General features: G+C 50.3%; 1 protein-coding gene across 2 annotated transcripts; it reads right to left on the reverse strand.

The window, feature by feature from the left end:
- Positions 1–1000: 1000 nt before the first annotated feature.
- LOC114003715 (carboxypeptidase A2-like) lies at positions 1001–14502 on the reverse strand. 2 transcript variants are annotated; one of them, XM_027750986.2, is made up of 12 exons: positions 14100–14502; positions 10430–10517; positions 8895–8976; positions 7087–7221; positions 6073–6168; positions 5536–5634; positions 5304–5405; positions 4488–4598; positions 4100–4190; positions 3465–3664; positions 2513–2597; positions 1001–1220 (listed from the first exon to the last, which is right to left on the reverse strand). In XM_027750986.2, the coding sequence occupies exons 1-12, from the start codon at positions 14134–14136 to the stop codon at positions 1033–1035; spliced, it is 1314 nt and encodes a 437-aa protein (XP_027606787.2). In that variant the 5' UTR covers positions 14137–14502; the 3' UTR covers positions 1001–1032. The 2 variants fall into 2 exon arrangements, with proteins under 2 accessions (XP_027606787.2, XP_039246455.1); XM_039390521.1 differs by lacking the exon at positions 14100–14502 and adding an exon at positions 12408–12450.
- Positions 14503–17409: the final 2907 nt, after the last annotated feature.

Below are 17409 nucleotides of genomic sequence, written 5' to 3' on the forward strand. Positions count from 1 at the left end.
CAGCGGGACAACAGGAAAAGGGAGGGGAGGGATCCCGAGGGACCGGGACGGGCAGTGCTGCAGGGAGGGAGGGAGGGAGGGAGGGAAGGGGTCTCCCGTCTCCATCCACTGGGCAAAGCTGGGAGGGGGAAAAGGGGCGGGATAAATGTACGGGGGTATTTAGGAAGGAGATCCCCCCGAGCGCAGTGGTCGGTGGAGCGTCCCGGGGCTCCTTAAAGGCAATTAAATTCCTTTAATCACCTCACAGCCTGGATCGGGGGCTCACGGCAGCCCCTCTGCGGCCTGGGGAAGAGAAGGATCCAGGGAAATCCTACAGCCCCTTCCAGAGCCTAAAGGGGCTCCAGGAGAGCTGGAGAGGGACTGGGGACAAGGCACGGAGGGACAGGACACAGGGAATGGCTTCCCAGTGCCAGAGGGCAGGAATAGGTGGGATATTGGGAAGGAATTCCTCTCTCTGAGGGTGGGGAGGGGCTGGAATGGATTTCCCAGAGAAGCTGTGGCTGCCCCTGGATCCCTGGGAGTGTCCAAGGCCAGGCTGGAGCAACCTGGGCTAGTGGAAGGTGTTGGGATTGGAACTGGATGATCTTTAAGGTCCCTCTCCATCCAAACCATTCCGTGATTCCATGACTGCCTTCAGTCACCAGGGAATTTCCTGCTTCCCTCATTTCCTCATTTTCCCACTTTCTCACTGCGCTCCTGCTTCCCGGCGAGTCCAAATGCCACTGAGCTCCTCCAAACCCCCGTTATCCACGGGTTTTAACGGACTCTTTTTCCTTACTTTTTTCCAAGCCCAGGCTCATCCTCTCCCCATCCCTGGAAGTGTCCCAGGCCAGGCTGGACAGGGCTTGGAGCAGCCTGGGATAGTGGAAGGTGGAGGGGGGGGTGGAAGGGGATGTATGGGCAGGAGGAGCCGTCTCCCAAGCCCTCATCCCACGGGATGTGGGGAACAATCCAACAACTCCAGGAGCGGGATGCACGGGAGGGGTTTATTCATCCCAGCCCGGGGAAGAGCCCTTTGCCGGCTCCCGGGGCTCAGTCCTGCTTTTTCAGGACGTGCTCCATGATCTTCCTGAGGCCCATCCAGGTCTCGGTGGCGGTGGGGATGATCTGGGTGGCGGGCAGGAGGAATCCGTAGCGTCCCGTGTCCCGCAGCTCGAAGGCGAAGGAATATTTGATGCCGATGTCGTAGGCCCAGTCGATGCTGCCCCCGCTGGCCTGGTCTGGGAACAGGGAATGGGAATGCGGCCAGAGGGATCAGCGCGGGAATATGGGAATGTAGGGGGGGCGGGGGGAGGCTGCGGTTTGGGGTTGGGAGGGACGGGGAGGAGGGTTGGGGGGGAACGCTCAGGGAATTCCAGGAGGGATTGTGGGGACAGGGATTGTTGGACAGGGATTGATGTCCTGGGACAGGGATTGTGGGGGACAGGGATTGTGGGGGACAGGGATTGTGGGGACAGGGACTGTTGGACAGGGACAGGGATTGTGGGAACAGGGATTGCGGGGACAGGGATTGTTGTGCTGGGATAGGGATTGTTGGGGGGGAGAGGGATTGTTGTATTGGGATAGGGATTGTGAGGGACAGGGATTGTTGTGCTGGGATAGGGATTGTGGGAATAGGAATTGTGGGGACAGGGATTGGTGTTCTGGGACAGGGATTGTGGTGGACAGGGATTGTGGGGACAGGGACTGTTGGACAGGGATTGTGGGGGACAGGGATTGTGGGAATGGGGATTTTGGGAACAGGGATTGGTGTGCTGGGATAGGGATTGTGGGGGACAGGGATTGTGGGAATGGGGATTTTGGGAACAGGGATTGGTGTGCTGGGATAGGGCTTGTGGGAACAGGGCTTGTGGGAACAGGGCTTGTGGGGACAGGAACTGTTGTGCTGGGATAGGGATTGCTGGTAGGGAGAGGGACTGTTATATTGGGACAGGGATTGTGGGGACAGAGATTGGCGTGCTGGGACAGGGATTGGTGTCCTAGGACAGGGATTGTGGGGACAAGGATTGTGGGGACAGGGAATGTTGTGCTGGGATAGAGATTGTGGGGACAGGGACTGTTGGACAGGGATTAATGTCCTGGGACAGGGATTGTTGGATAGGGATTGTGTGGGGACAGGGATTGTTGTCCTGGAATCAGGACTGTTGTCCTGGGACAGGGATTGTGGGAGGACAGGGATTGTTGTCCTGGGACAGGGGTTGTTGGACAGGGACTGGGGGGACAGGGATTGTTGGACAGGGATTGTGGGGGGACAGGGATTGTGGGGACAGGGATTATGGGGACAGGGATTGTTGGACAGGGATTGTGGGGGACAGGGATTGTTGTGCTGGGATAGGGATTGTGGGAATAGGGATTGTGGGGACAGGGGTTGTTGGACAGGGATTGTTGGACAGGGATTGTGGGGGACAGGGATTGTTGGGGAACAGGGATTGGTGTGCTGGGATAGGGATTGTGGGAACAGGAATTGTTGTCCAGGGCCAGCCCAAGGAGCCCTGAGCAGCCCCACACTCACAGATGGTGGAGCAGATGGGCCCCACTTGGAAGGTGGTGCCGTACACGGATTTGATGGCATTGGCAGCAGCTCTTCCCAAGGATTCCTGGAGAGCAGAACAGGGAGGGCGAGTCAGGAAGCAGCCAAACTTCACGGGACACTCAGAGAAACCTCCACCCACCCACAGCACTCCCAGCTCCCACAGGATTTCTGGGAAGGGGCACCACAGGTGGAATAATTCCCAACGGGTTCCATAACTGACCATCCAGTGTTTCATGTCACTGTCAAGGGAAGGTTCAAGAGATACCAGAAAATCCCAAGGAATATTGGGGATATTCCAATACTCCAGGATCAGCTTTGTGCTCATTTCCACTCCATGACGGGGTTTTATGGAAAACAGAGCCGGGATCTTCATGGAAGCGGGAGAAAGGACGAGTGGCAACAAATTGCCACAGGGGAAAAAACTGCATTTAGGCATTAGGGACGAAGAAAAAATCCAGGAGAGCTTTTGGAAGGGCGAAACTTTGGGAATTCGTGGGATTTGCCTTCAGAAACGTGGAAACAAATCAAAACAGTGACCCAAAGCTCAGCTTGACCCTGAGCCACCCCATCCCAAACCGGCTCCGACTCCAAACCCCTTTCAGCCCAGGGCTGGGATGGAGACATCCAGAGGGGCTTTCCCATCGGAATTCCGGCGGTGAGGTCCACGTGGCTGTTGTTAGGGAAGAGCCTGGAGCGTGGAGAGCTCCGGGAGGCAGCCAGACAGGGGAGGAGAAGCCAAAGGCAAGAGGAGGAGAAGCCAAAGGCAAGGGGAGGAGAAGCCAAAGGCAAGGGGAGGAGAAGCCAAAGGCAAGGGGAGGAGAAGCCAAAGGCAAGGGGAGGAGAAGCCAAAGGCAAGGGAGGAGAAGCCAAAGCCAAGAGGAGGAGAAGCCAAAGGCAAGAGGAGGAGAAGCCAAAGCTTCTCGCGTCTCACCAGCTCGGCGTAGTCGTCGGGCCTGGTGCACTTGTATCCGTAGGGATACATCAGGAGCTGGGAATAGCTGTGCAGGGTGAGGAAGGCCTTGAAGTTCCCGTGGTTCCTGATGAAGTCAGCCACGGATTTCACCTCCACCTCGGACTCGGCGCTGGGGCCGTGGTAGGAGTCGGAGCAGGGGCTGCTGCTGGCCCCGGGACCTGGAGGGGACAAACCAGTGAGAAGGGACAGTCCTGGGAGGTCGAGGAAGGCCCAACAAAGTCAGGCTTTACTGAGGCAAGGCCTGAAATGCCGGCAAACCCTCGAGCAGCAGCGCCAGGGTGGGAATGTTTAAGGGATGGGCTTTGAGATGACGCGACCTGGAACCCCCACCCCGGACGTGTTCTGTGCTGGGATGGGGCTTGGAGCACTGGGAGGTGTCCCTGCCTGGAGCTAAATGGTGTTTCAGGTCTCTCCCGAGCCAAACCAGCCTGTAATTCCGTGATTCCACAAGTGCCACCTTCACCTCGTGCTCTTGGGCGATTAATCAACGCGAAACGGGAAATGGCTCCATCCCGAGGGACCGTTTGGAGTCCCTTGTGTTATTCCCGGTGCTCTGTGATGGGATCCAGGGCCCAGAAACTCCTCATTCCTACCTCCAAAGCCCGCATCCCAGTTCCTGTTGGGATCCACCCCGTAGCAGACACTGCCTGCGTTCTTGGAGCGCGTCTTCCTCCACATGCGGTTCTGGAAGAGAGGAAACAGCTCCCAAAAATGAGCAAATCGGGGTGTTTGGGTCGGAACTGCTCCCAGAAGGAGCTGCCATTCCCCAGGGGGGGATCCCAGGCGTGATCCCAGAGTTATTCCCGATGGGATAACGGTCAGAACCGGACGGGGGTGGGGTGTTTAAGGTGAGTAATTTAAAATTGCTCTTTCTAGTTCCTTCTTGCAGCACTGAGAAAGGGACTTTCAGAACCTGTTTCCCTGTGTTTATTATTTCCTTGGAAGAGCAGGGCAGCTCCCTGGATCGGCCCCCTCACTCACCCAGGTGTGGGTGTACACAAAACCATCAGGGTTGGCCACTGGCAGCAGGAAAAGGTCCATCTTGTCCAGCAGGGAGGTGATGGAGGAGTCGGATCCGTAGCCGGAGGCGATCTGGGCAGAGACAGGACAGCACACCCCGGTCAGCAGAGCATCCCTGTGCCAGGGGCCCTCACAGCTGGGAACAGAGTCTGGATTTTGGGGCAGGGGAACAAGAGTATCAGTTTCCTGGTGGCCAATTAATCTGTTTGATTTGGAGGTTAATGGGGGAAAGCAACAAAATTTCCCACTCCCTTGTCCCGGAGAACCGACCAAGGCCCTGCACTGGGATTGAAGCGGAGCAGCCAGGCTGGGAATACTCAACTGGGCTGCACTCCTGGGGTGGTTTAGGCACCTCCAGCAGGGTTTAAATGCTTGAAATGATTTAAATTTACAGAGGGATGGAGGTTTTGGGCATTGCTGTGGGAGGGAACCAACCACAGAGCGACTCCCTGCGCCGGGAGAGCGAAGCAGCAAAACAATCTCCAAGGCCTTGGTTTTTTTGTGGGATTATCAGCCCCCTTTTTGTCAACAACTTGCCATGAACTGCTGCACTTTGTCTCCCTGAACTGCTGCGTTTTGTCTCTCTAAACTACCGCATTTTGTCTGCCTAAACTCAGCTCTTCCAACAAGACACGGTGTGCTCCGGGCAGCCACAACATCCTCCGGGAGTCGGTTTCGCGAGGGGCAGAGGATCAGCAGTTAATTAAACACGTGGATGTGACGTCCTTGGAATGCTCTGAGGCACTCCCAGGACGAAGCAGAAAAGCTCAAGGGGACCTGGTTGGCGATCCAGAGGGCGCTGGCCTGGGTGACCCACTCCCGGGAGTGGATGCCGGCGTCGAGCCAGATGGCCGGGCGGTTGGATCCGCCGGTGCTGAACTGTGGGAATGGGAGGGAAAGAGTCAAATCATCCACCAGCCAAGACCATCCCAGGCAGGCTGGGGTGCTCTGGGCCAGGCTCTGCCGTGCCTGTCCCATGCCAGGCACACCCTGGGACGTTTTGTTGTACCTTGAGGGCGTACAGAGGGCGCTTCTCGTAGGATTCCCCGATCTGGATCTTCTCCACGAAGCTGTGCTCGGATGCAAGGTGGTCCAGCTCCGCATAAATCTGGAATGAGGAGGCACGAGGACGCTCACGACACGTTTCGTGGAATCGTGGGCTGGTTTGGGTTGGAAGGGACCTTGAAAACCATCTGGTTCCAACCCATCCTGGGTTGCTCCAATCCCTGTCCAACCCGGCCTTGGACACTTCCAGGGATGAGCAGCCACAGCTTCCCTGGGCAAGGAGGCCTTTATCTCCCTATTTCAAGATTCCTTTATTTCTCTGTCTCTTTGGAGGCTCAGAAGGAAGGGGTTTGGAGTTCATGGCAAAGTTTGATTAGCACTCGCTCTGATTATTCTGACCACTAAATTAATTCAAGTAAAACCCAAAACCAGGCGCCAAGAGAAGGTGGAGAGACACCTAGATCCTAAATATTGGAATTTTGATAGGAGACAGCGTGAAGAAAGGGAAAAGCAAAGAACCCTCCTGCCCTGAGGGACTCACCTCATCCAGGGTGTGGTAGGAGCTGAAGTCGAAGCTGGTGCTTCGCTCCCTCTGGGCGCTCTCGGCCATGTCCTGCTGCTCCTTGTCCAGAACATCCTAAAAGGAGACATTCCAAGGGTGAGAAAAGTCTGCTTCGGTCACAACATGAGTTTTAAAAGGCAAGTGTTTGTGCTGAGTTAACCAGAGAATTCCTGGAATGGTTTGGGTGGGAAGGGAACTGAAGGATCATCCAGTTCCAACCCCAGGGACACCTCCCGCTGTCCCAGGTTGCTCCAACCTGACCTTGGACACTTCCAGGGATCCAGGGGCAGCCACAGCTTCTCTGGGAAATCCATTCCAGCCCCTCCCCACCCTCACAGACAGCAATTCCTTCCCAATATCCCACCTAACCCTGCCCTCTGGCACTGGGAAGCCATTCCCTGTGTCCTGTCCCTCCAGGCCTTGTCCCCAGTCCCTCTCCAGCTCTCCTGGAGCCCCTTTAGGCCCTGGAAGGGGCTCTCAGCTCTCCCTGGAGCCTTCTCTTCTCCAGGGAACCCCCCCAGCTCTCCCAGCCTGGCTCCAGAGCAGAGGGATCCAGCCCTGGGAGCAGCTCCATGGCCCCTCTGGACTCGTTGGTTCCGGTGCCATTTTGGGATCATTCCTCACGGGAAGATGTTGGATTGGTGCCCCAGTGGGCAACTTTTATCCTTGACTACTCCTGACGTGTTTTACTGAATCCTGAGTAACCTCAGGTGTGATTCCCAAAGATCCGTGGCCAAAATACCACCTGGAATTCCTCCAGGGTTGTCTCAGGGTGGAACCCCCGGAGTTCAAAAACCACTCGAGGCGGTTTTTTCCGGGAGCACCTGCAGCAATCCCGGGATTGTCTTGGAGGAATTAACCCAAAAGTAATGGGAGAACCTCGCGGAAAACAGGGCGTGGGAGAGCCCACGCCAGGAACGAGGCCAAACTGGGAATCCTGGTTTGCTTCCAGAGGGTTCGGAGGCTCCACGTGTGCCCGTCGGAATTCCCTACCTGCAGGTCCTCGATCAGGACGGAATACTCGATCCCCTGGGATTCCAGGAAGGCTTTGACCGACTGGACGCCGGCAGCAGGAATCCTCACGTCCACGGGGAGGGCGGGGGCAGAGGGGCTGATCCAGAAATCCAGCTGGGAAAGGGGAAGGAGGAAGGATTCGGTTGCGAGCGGCTCTTCCGGAGCTTTGGGAACGGCGGTTCCTCCCAAATCCAGGGGCTCCCAAGGTTCCAAGAGCCCTGGAACTCTTTGTGGCCTCGCAATGAAATCACGAACAGGGGGAGGATCAAGCCAACATTTCCCCCAATTCCAGGGCCTTGGGCACAAAAGCGAGAGGGAATTCCGTTCATTTGGATCTTTATACGATGACATTTTTATTATTTTCACTAGAAATAGTTTAAAAAAAAAATTCTGTTTTACAGGACCGGGTGACACAAACCCTGCTGGTTTTATTTCCCTTTTTCCCCTCTCCTTTTCAGAGTTTTCATTCCTACACCATTCAAATAATCTTAAAGGGCACCAGTGTGAAAAATTCCCGCCGGCAGGAGCAGGAATTTTACAATTCCAGGTAAAACCTGGAATTTCACGGCGTGGTTTTGTGTTTCAACCTTCCACAGCACCAGGAGAGAAGCACAAAAACCCCTCCATTCCCACTGGAAAAACGGGGGTTTTAGTACCAAGATTAAGAACAATTCAAATATGATTGTAAATCCAGGAGGGGGAAAAAAATAGGGATTCAGGCACTCCTGGACACCGAGCTGGTTCTAGAGCTGGGAGAGCAAATATAGAGTATTGAGACAGTAGATTATAAAATAATTTATAGAATTATAAAAATAAATTATATTTATATATTTTATGTTTACATATTCACATTGATATATTTTATATTTTTATATATAGTGATATATTTTATAGTGATATATATTTATATATGTATATATTTTATATTTATATATGTATATATTTTATATTTATATTGATAAATTTCATATTTATATATTTCTATTGATATATTTACATGTCTATATTTTATCTTTATATATTATATATGTATATTTTTATATTTTAATATGTATATATTTTATATTTATATGTTTATATTGATATAATTTATTTTTATATATTGTATTTATATATGTATATATTTATTTTTATATTGATATATTTTATATCGACATATTATATTTATATATGGATATATTTTATATTTATATTGATACATTTCATATTTATATATTTCTATTGATATATTTTATTTTAATATATTGTATTTATATATGTATATATTTATTTTTATATTGATAGATTTTATATTGATATATTATATTTATGTATGGATATATTTTATATTTATATTGATATTTTTATATTGATATAGTTTATATTTATATATTATATTTTTATATGTATATATTTTATATTTATATTGATATTTTATATTTTTATATTTTATATTGATATTTTTATATTGATATATTTATATTTATATATTATATATGTATCTTTTTATATTTGTATTGGTATATTTATATTGATGTATTTTATATTTATATATTTATATCTTTCACATTTATATATTCTATTTTTATACATATATATTTTATAACTTATATTGATAGATTTTATATTGATAGATTTATATGGATGGATTTATATCGATATATTTTATATTTCTACTCTATTCGGACAGTAAAAATATTTATGGTAGCTGGATAGAAACCCTCCAGATGAGCCCCAAATCCACGCCCTGACCCCTTTTCCCAAGTCCTGCCCCCCCTGGAACGTTCCCAAACCCTCCCGGGCTGTACCTCGAGGTGCTCCAGCGACTCCAGGAGCTGCAGCTGCCTCACCTCCTCCTCGTTTCTGGTCTGGATCCGGAGAACCTGGTGCCTGCACGGAATCAGGGCCTTCAGGAGCAGTCACTGAACTGGCTAATTAACGGGGTTAATTGCCCGGGGGGTTCGTTTAATCCTCCTGACTCGGCGTCACCCAAGAGTTCACCCAACAACCGGCACCTTCACCCAAGAGTTCACCCAACAACCGGCACCTTCACCCAAGAGTTCACCCAACAACCGGCACCTTCACCGGGAGGGAGGCGACGGCCGGGGGAGGTTTGGGCTGCTCAGGAGGACCAGCCCTGGTCATAAACTCGTAAAACTCAATTTATGAGCTGTTTTTGGGCAGGAAAACGACGTGGTGGTGGAGTTTGGGGGGCACGGGATCTCTTTTATTTAAAAACCGGGATTTGTTCCTGGGTTCGGTCCCGCATCGTGGCTGGGTGACGCCATTCCAAGGGGGAATGAATCCCCCTCTGGAAGCGCCTCCTCGCTCCACCCGCTGTGGAGGGAGGGACAACAACTGGAAGCACGACCCGGGATCAATTCCAGGGTCAGCTCCAGAGCTGGGAAATACACCTTAAAATGGGGACGAAGAGGGGAAAAGCTGAGCTCGGATTTGTGGGGGTTTATTCACCACCAGCTCACACCAGGTCCCTCCCTCTGCCCAGCTCAGGGATGAGGTTTTTTTTGGTTGGACCGACTTAAATCAATGTTTTTCCACATGAATAACTCGTTACTGGATTCTCCACCTCTGTTTTATTTCAGGGATGGATATTCCTGAAAATGTCGCCGGATTCATGAGAATTCGGTCCAGGATTAAACGGGTGAAGTTTAAATGATCTCCTGGCCTCACAAAGCCCTGGGTTTGAGTAAGTGATATACATTTAAGTTATATTTATTATTTTTTTATTCTTAATCCTTAAATCTCCTTAATCCTTAGCGCTCACTCACTGAATCCCAGGATTTCTTAATTCTTAATTATTAATTATTAAAAGTCCTTCCAGGGTCAGAGACAATTTTTGCAACGCAACCTAAAGATAAACCTCTGGAATTTAGCGGTTGGAGACGAGGGTTTGGATCGCTCAGGAAGGCAGAAATGAGGGAAAGGAGGAGAAATAAGCTTGGAAAACAAGGGGAGAGATCTCTGATCCCAAGCCAGGCTCTGGTTTTCAGCTCTGCTTTGTGCTGGACTAGGTCTGTCAAGCTCGAGGTTTAGGTCCAGCTCAAGGCTTGGGGAACAGCAAAAGCCAAAAAAAAAGCCTTGGATGAGCAGGATTTCAGGAGCTCAAGTGCTTAGAAAACCTGAATTCGAGCGGAGAGAGGTTCCTTCAAACACCAGGGAACTAAAGGAACGGGAGGAATCGGTCGGAGAACGCCGGGAATGTGCCCCGGGCGGGTTTTGCAAAGCTGAGCTCGAACCAAAACTCAGAAGAACTCGAACCCAAACCCAGAGGAACTCGAACCCAAACCCAGAAGAACTCAAACCCAAACCCAGAGGAACTCACCCCACGAAGGTCTCCAGGGCCAGGGAAGCCCCGAGGAGGGCACTGAGGAGCAGAACCAGCCTCATCTTCGCCGCGGGCTCGGCTCGGCCTGGGAAGAGGGGGATTTATGCCGGGCTTTATTCCCAGGTAAAACCTTATCTGGGCAGAGCTATCGCCCCACGCGCCCGAGTTCCCACCCTTATCACCCCCCTCGAGGCCACCGGGAGGCCGAGGGCACCTCCAGACCCGGATTTTCCAAGGGCACGGCCAGAGCAGGGGGGCGGGAGGCGGATCCGGAGCAATGTGTGTCCTTTCACACGGATTCCTGGGAAAACAGGAGTCACCCCGGCCCTCGCCGGGCTGGGGGGTTGTGTCCCAGAGATCCCAGAGAGTTTTATCCCAGTCAACGCTCCTTGTCGAAGGTGCCCAGGTGTTGGAGTTGTTGTTATCCATGGGGAGGGAGCCAAGGCAGTCTCCTGGCTGAACTTTGGGAATAACCTGCCCTGGAGATGGATCCACTTCTTGTTTATCCCACTAAAAATGTTGCTGAGGAATAACCAGAAGCTGGATCCACTTCTTGTTTATCTCACTAAAAATGGTACAGGAGCAGATCCACTTGTTTTTTATCCCACTAAAAATGTTGCTGAGGAACAACCAGGGATTGGATCCATTTTTTGTTTATCCCATTTAAAATGTTGCTGAGGACCAACCAGGAATTGGATCCACTTTTTCTTCATCCCACTAAAAACATCACTGAGGAAGAGCCAGGAGCTGGATCCACTTGTTTTTTATCCCACTAAAAATGTTGCTGAGGAACAACCAGGAATTGGATCCACTACTTGTTTATCCCACTAAAAACGTTACTGAGGAACAACAAGGAGCTGGATCCACTTTTTGTTTATCCCATTAAAAGTGTTACAGGACTGGATCCACTTGTTTTTTATCCCATTAAAAATGTTCCTGAGGAACAGCAAGGAATTGGATCCACATTTCTTCATCCCACTAAAAACATCACTGAGGAAGAGCCAGGAGCTGGATCCACTTGTTTTTTATCCCATTAAAAATGTTCCTGAGGAACAGCAAGGAATTGGATCCACATTTCTTCATCCCACTAAAAACATCACTGAGGAAGAGCCAGGAGCTGGATCCACTTGTTTTTTATCCCATTAAAAATGTTCCTGAGGAATGACCAGGAGCTGGATCCACTTTTTATTTATCCCATTAAAAATGTTGCTGAGGAACAACAAGGAGCTGGATTCACTTTTTGTTTATCTCATTAAAAACATTACTGAGGAACAATTAGGAGCTGGATCCACTTGTTTTTTATCCCACTAAAAATGTTACTGAGGAACAACCAGGAATTGGATCCACTTGTTTTTTATCCCATTGAAAATGTTGCTGAGGAATAACCAGGAATTGGATCCACTTGTTTTTTATCCCATTAAAAATGTTACTGAGGAAGAGCCAGGAGCTGGATCCACTTTTATTTATCTCACTAAAAATGTTACAGGACTGGATCCACTTGTTTTTTATCTCACTAAAAACATTACTGAGGAACAACCAGGAGCTGGATCCACTTGTTTTTTATCCCATTAAAAATGTTACTGAGTTACAACCAGAAGCTGGATCCACTTCTTGTTTATCCCGTTAAAAATGTTACAGGAGCGGATCCAGTAGTTGTTTATCCCACTAAAAATGTTGCTGAGGAACAACAAGGGATTGGATCCACTTTTTGTTTATCCCACTAAAAACGTTACTGAGGAACAACCAGGAGCTGGATCCACTTTTTATTTATCCCATTAAAAATGTTACAGGACTGGATCCACTTGTTTTTTATCCCATTGAAAATGTTGCTGAGGAACAACCAGGAATTGGATCCACTTGTTTTTTATCCCACTAAAAATGTTGCTGAGGAACAACCAGGAGCTGGATCCACTTTTTATTTATCCCATTAAAACTGTTGCTGAGGAAGAGCCAGGAGCTGAGCCTGCAGTCACACCTGCAGATGGGATTCCTGGGAATATGGGATGGAAGGGAGATGGTTCAGCTGCTCCATCCACCTCAGGAGAACAAGGAAATTCCAAGTGAGGAACAACCAGGAATTGGATCCACTTGTTTTTTATCCCACTAAAAATGTTGCTGAGGAACAACCAGGAGCTGGATCCACTTTTTATTTATCCCATTAAAACTGTTGCTGAGGAAGAGCCAGGAGCTGAGCCTGCAGTCACACCTGCAGATGGGATTCCTGGGAATATGGGATGGAAGGGAGATGGTTCAGCTGCTCCATCCACCTCAGGAGAACAAGGAAATTCCAAGTGACAATTCCCAGAGGAAGCTTTTCACATCACCTCCCTGCTGTTCCTCCCCTCATCTCCGCTCCCACGTGATCTCTCCGCAGCCAGGGAGGCCTGTCATGGGTTCAGACCCCGAGCAAGGCTTGTGCAAGACCAGGGCTCGTGTTTTTGGGAACACAGAGAGCCCCAGGCAGGGATCCAGCCTGTTCTGGCTCGTAGGAATTAGTCACCCTCTGACTGTCGTGTCTTGGGGGCACACGAAGGGCACAAAGGCCTCGGGTCTGGGAGGGGTAACCAGCCCAATTCTGGGAAAACAAGCACCAATCAAACAACAAAAATTGATCCTAAGAGTCAGGAAGCACCACAGGGGTTTCCTGCTGATTCCTTGCTTCTGGAACTGCAGTAATTCCAGTGGGAGTCAAATCCAGCTCTGTCCCGTGGATTCACTCCTTGAAAACAGGAAGGAGGGATTTAATCCAGGGCAAAATTAGAGCTTGTTTCATTACTCACTCGACATCCCTCACGGATTTAAAGGCTGCCAAGAGATCCTGCCAAACGTGTCAGGATCCAAAGTATCCCAACCAGCTCCAGGATTCCTGATCAGCACCATCCAGAGCCTCCTCCACCCTCTGCATTTAAGGAGCTGCGTTCAAATCCAGACCTTTGTACCCACACCTGACCCTCCCCGAGGGGCTCCAGAGGTCTCCAGCTCTGCCCTCCCACGGGAGCTGGGAGGTCCTGCAGGGTTTGGAGACGAGCCACAGGTTTGGGTGAAGTTGGAGTGAATCCAGAGGAGGCCATGGATCTGCTCCCAGGGCTGGATCCCTCTGCTCTGGAGCCAGGCTGGGAGAGCTGGGGGGGTTCCCTGGAGAAGAGAAGGCTCCAGGGAGAGCTGAGAGCCCCTGGCAGGGCCTAAAGGGGCTCCAGGAGAGCTGGAGAGGGACTGGGGACAAGGGATGGAGGGACAGGACACAGGGAATGGCTTCCCAGTGCCAGAGGGCAGGGATAGGTGGGATATTGGGAAGGAATTGCTGGCTGGGAGGGTGGGGAGGGGCTGGAATGGATTTCCCAGAGAAGCTGAGGCTGCCCCTGGATCCCTGGATCCAAGGGCAGGTTGGAGCAACCTGGGACAGCGGGAAGGTTGGAACTGGATGGGCTTTGAAGTCCCTCCCGAGCCAAGTCATTCCAGGATTCTAAGAGGCTGAAAACATCCATAGGGTAGATCCCAGGGTCCAAAACACCCCCAGGAATTAGGGAGCAGCAGGAAGCCAGAGGAGACAGAAAGGCAGGTGGGACTGGGGACCTAAGAAGGGCGGGAGGGATTAGGATTAGGATTAGGGACCCCACAAGCAGCAGAGCCCCAGGGGACCCCACAGAGCGGGTCTGGGGGCACTGACCAGGAACAGCCAGGAGGGTCCAGGTCCTCAGGGACATCCCAAGGCAGCTCCACAGCCAGGAGGGAAACAACCACGAGCCCAAATCCAGCGTGGACTCAGCACAGTTCCAACAGGGCCCAAAAGAAGGGAGCTTGGTTTAAATGGGGCTCCCACGCCAAGGGGTGGGTGGTGGGTGGGTGGGAACCCTCCACAAGCCTGGTCAGGGCAATTAGTGCTGCCAATTAGGGCACTCCAACGTGGGCAGGGCTGGGCCGTCCTCTCCTCGCTGTCCCAAGAGGATGTGGAGTCGTGCAGTGAGTCAGGGACACCCTGGGGACATGGGAAGGAGTGAAAGGTCAAATGAACCTCCCCCAACCCGAGTGTCTCCCTGCTGGATTGGAGAACCTTTGGGGCTTGGAAAAGCCCTCCGAGATCACAGAGTCCAACCCTTCCCAGCTCTGCCAAGGCCACCACTGCCCCGTGTCCCCACGTGCCACATCCACAGGGCTTTAAATCCCTCCAGGGCTGGGGACTCCCCCCTCCCCCGGGCAGCCCCTGCCAAGGCCTGACCACCCTTTCCAGGAAGGAATTCTCCCGATATCCACCCCAAACCTCCCCTGGCACAGCTCGAGGCCGTTTCCTCTCGTCCTGTCCCTCGTTCCCCGGGAGCAGAGCCCGACAACCCCCTCTTGTTGGATTGCTCCAATACTTCTGAACGTTGACACCTCTCAAACGTCACCAGAGGTGAGGAACGAGGGGCACGGTTTTAAGGAACAGAAACACCACCTGTAAGGAGAGAAATCCCAGAAAGTTAGGAGAGTTATCCCAGTGAGGAAAGAAATCCCAGAAAATTTCACCTTTTGCATGGAAATATTTCTTTTCTCCTCTTGTTGATTTAGACCTGTAACATCAGAAAGGGCCCTTGGATAATCAAAATTAGTTGGTTATAACACCAATTCATTTTGGATTGCTGGTGAGAGAACTGTTATTTCTGTTCCATTCCATGTTCCTAATCCACCAGGCACCTTGGAAATGCCCTGGATAAGGAATGAGTCGGGATTTCAGTGTGTGGTTTATCACTTGTACGTGGGACCGGCGTCGTTTCGGAGGCAGAACCCTCCTTTTTGATCTCTCTGGAAAATCTGCACTGCAAGTCTAATGACCCTGGCTGTTTATTTCCAACTGATTTTTCCTTAAATTAGGAAACCAAGACCTTCAAACTCACAGGGCTGTCCCCAGCCACCTCCATCGTTGCAGCTTTGTGTTTTTTAGTTCCCTGTCCCTGGAGATTAAAGACCGGTTCTCCCGGTGACACCGTCCCATGGGATAGTTAATCCACCACAACAACTTCCCGGGTTGTTTGGGTAGGGCCCACAAAAACCCTCCTGCTGAGGGCCAGCAGGTGTCAGCAGAAAACACGGGATTAAAGTCCCGTCCCGCTGGAATAAGGAAAATGTTGGGAGAGGAGCAGGGCAGGATCTTCCCTCTGATCTCCACAAACCTTCCTCGTCCTTTCGTCCTCTTCCTCAGGAAATGAGTCAAAGCCAAGAGACTTTCCAACCAAATTAAATCACCCACAAACGTGGATCTACCAAATCAGGTCTCCTCCTTTTTAAATTTATCTGCCCCCTTCTCCAACTCTGTTATTTATCACTGAATGTTTTCCAATAACCAGCTTTTGGGGAGGCCCTGGCACAGGGTTTGCCCAGAGAAGCTGTGGCTATGCCATCCCTGGAAGTGTCCAAGGCCAGGTTGGAGCAACCTGGGAGATTGGGAAGTGTCAGGGTTGGAACAGGATGGGCTTTTAAGGTCCCTTCCCACCCAAACCATCCTGGGATTCCATGATTTTTTTATAAAGGACTAACACATCCCACCGGCACGCTCAGACAACTTGGATGTTCCTGTATCTGCACAAACCTGAAGCAGAATGGGAAAAAAAAAATTAAGAAATGTGCGGGATGTCCTGGAAAATGAGAATATCCCGGAAAATTCTTTCTTTTGGGAAGCAGCCGCCCCTTGTCCTGTAGGATTTTTCCCTCCCTGCGGGAGCTTTTTAGCCCTCTCAGCTCAACACGCCCCAGGTCTGGCTCCTCCATCCAGCTCCTCTCACTTTGCTGCTTCCCAACTTTTCCCACTTGTGGGAAAAACCCCCTGTTTTTCTTGCCCGAAAAGGACAATATCACATGGAAATGTCCCCGAGGTGGGAGCATAAATGTGAAGTTACACCTGTACAGAAATATAAAGTTACACCTGTACAGATAATAGATAAAGTTTATGCTCGTACAGAAATAGGAAGTTGTGTTTGTACAGAAATACAAAGTCACACCCCCAAGAAGTATGAAATTGTGCTTTTACAGAAATATGAAGTTACACCTGTACAGCAATTGGAAGTTGTGCTCGTGCAGAAATAAGTTACACTTGTGCAGAAATCTGAAGTTATACTAGTACAGGAATATGAGGTTGTGCTTGTACAAAAAATATGACTTTACAGCCGTACAGAAATAAGAAGTCGTGGTTGTACAAAAATCTGAAGTTACATTGGCACAGAAACATGAGGTTGTGTTTGTGGCGAAATATGAAGTTACAGCTGTACAGAAATGTGAGGTTATGGTTGTGCAGAAAGATGAGGTTGTGTTTGTACAGAAAGATGAAGTTACACCTGTACATAAAATTGAAGTTGTGATTGTGCAGAAATAGGAACTTACAGCTTGTATAGAAATACAAAGTTGCGCCCGCACAGAAATATGAGATTGTGCTTATACAGAAATATGAATTTACAGCTGTACAGAAAGAAGTAGTTGTGGTTGTACAAAAATCCTGAAGTTAACTTGGCACAGAAACATGAGGTTGTTCTTGTGGTGAAATATGAAGTTACACCTGTACAGAAATGTGAAGCTATGCTTGTGCAGAAATATGAGCTTGTGCTTGTATAGAAATACATTTCCACTTGTACAGAATTTGAGGTTGTGCTTGTACAGATATATGGTTACACTTGTACATAAATATGAAGCTGTGGTTGTACAGAAAGTCGAAGTTGTGCTTGTACAGAAACACGAGGTTACACCCACGCAGAACGATGAAGTTACACCTGCACAGCGCGCAAACAGACAGGCGTTACTCCTTCACGTAACGAATCAATTTATCAATAAAGATAACTCGATAAAATAACTGAACAGAGCGTGTCCGTGTGAGGGGACCCCTCCTCATCCGCCCCCCCCCAACATGGCGGCCCCCTCAGCGCTTCCCGCCCAAAACCGGCGCGCGAGCGCCCCCACGGCCCCGCTCGGCCCCGCCCCCTCCGGCGCGCGGCGCGGCCCGTGACGTAACGCGA

The sequence above is a fragment of the Pipra filicauda genome, unplaced genomic scaffold (assembly GCF_003945595.2).
Source record: "Pipra filicauda isolate LSUMZ 115617 unplaced genomic scaffold, ASM394559v2 scaffold834_size77642_pilon, whole genome shotgun sequence".
NCBI classification, from domain to species: Eukaryota; Metazoa; Chordata; class Aves; order Passeriformes; family Pipridae; genus Pipra; species Pipra filicauda.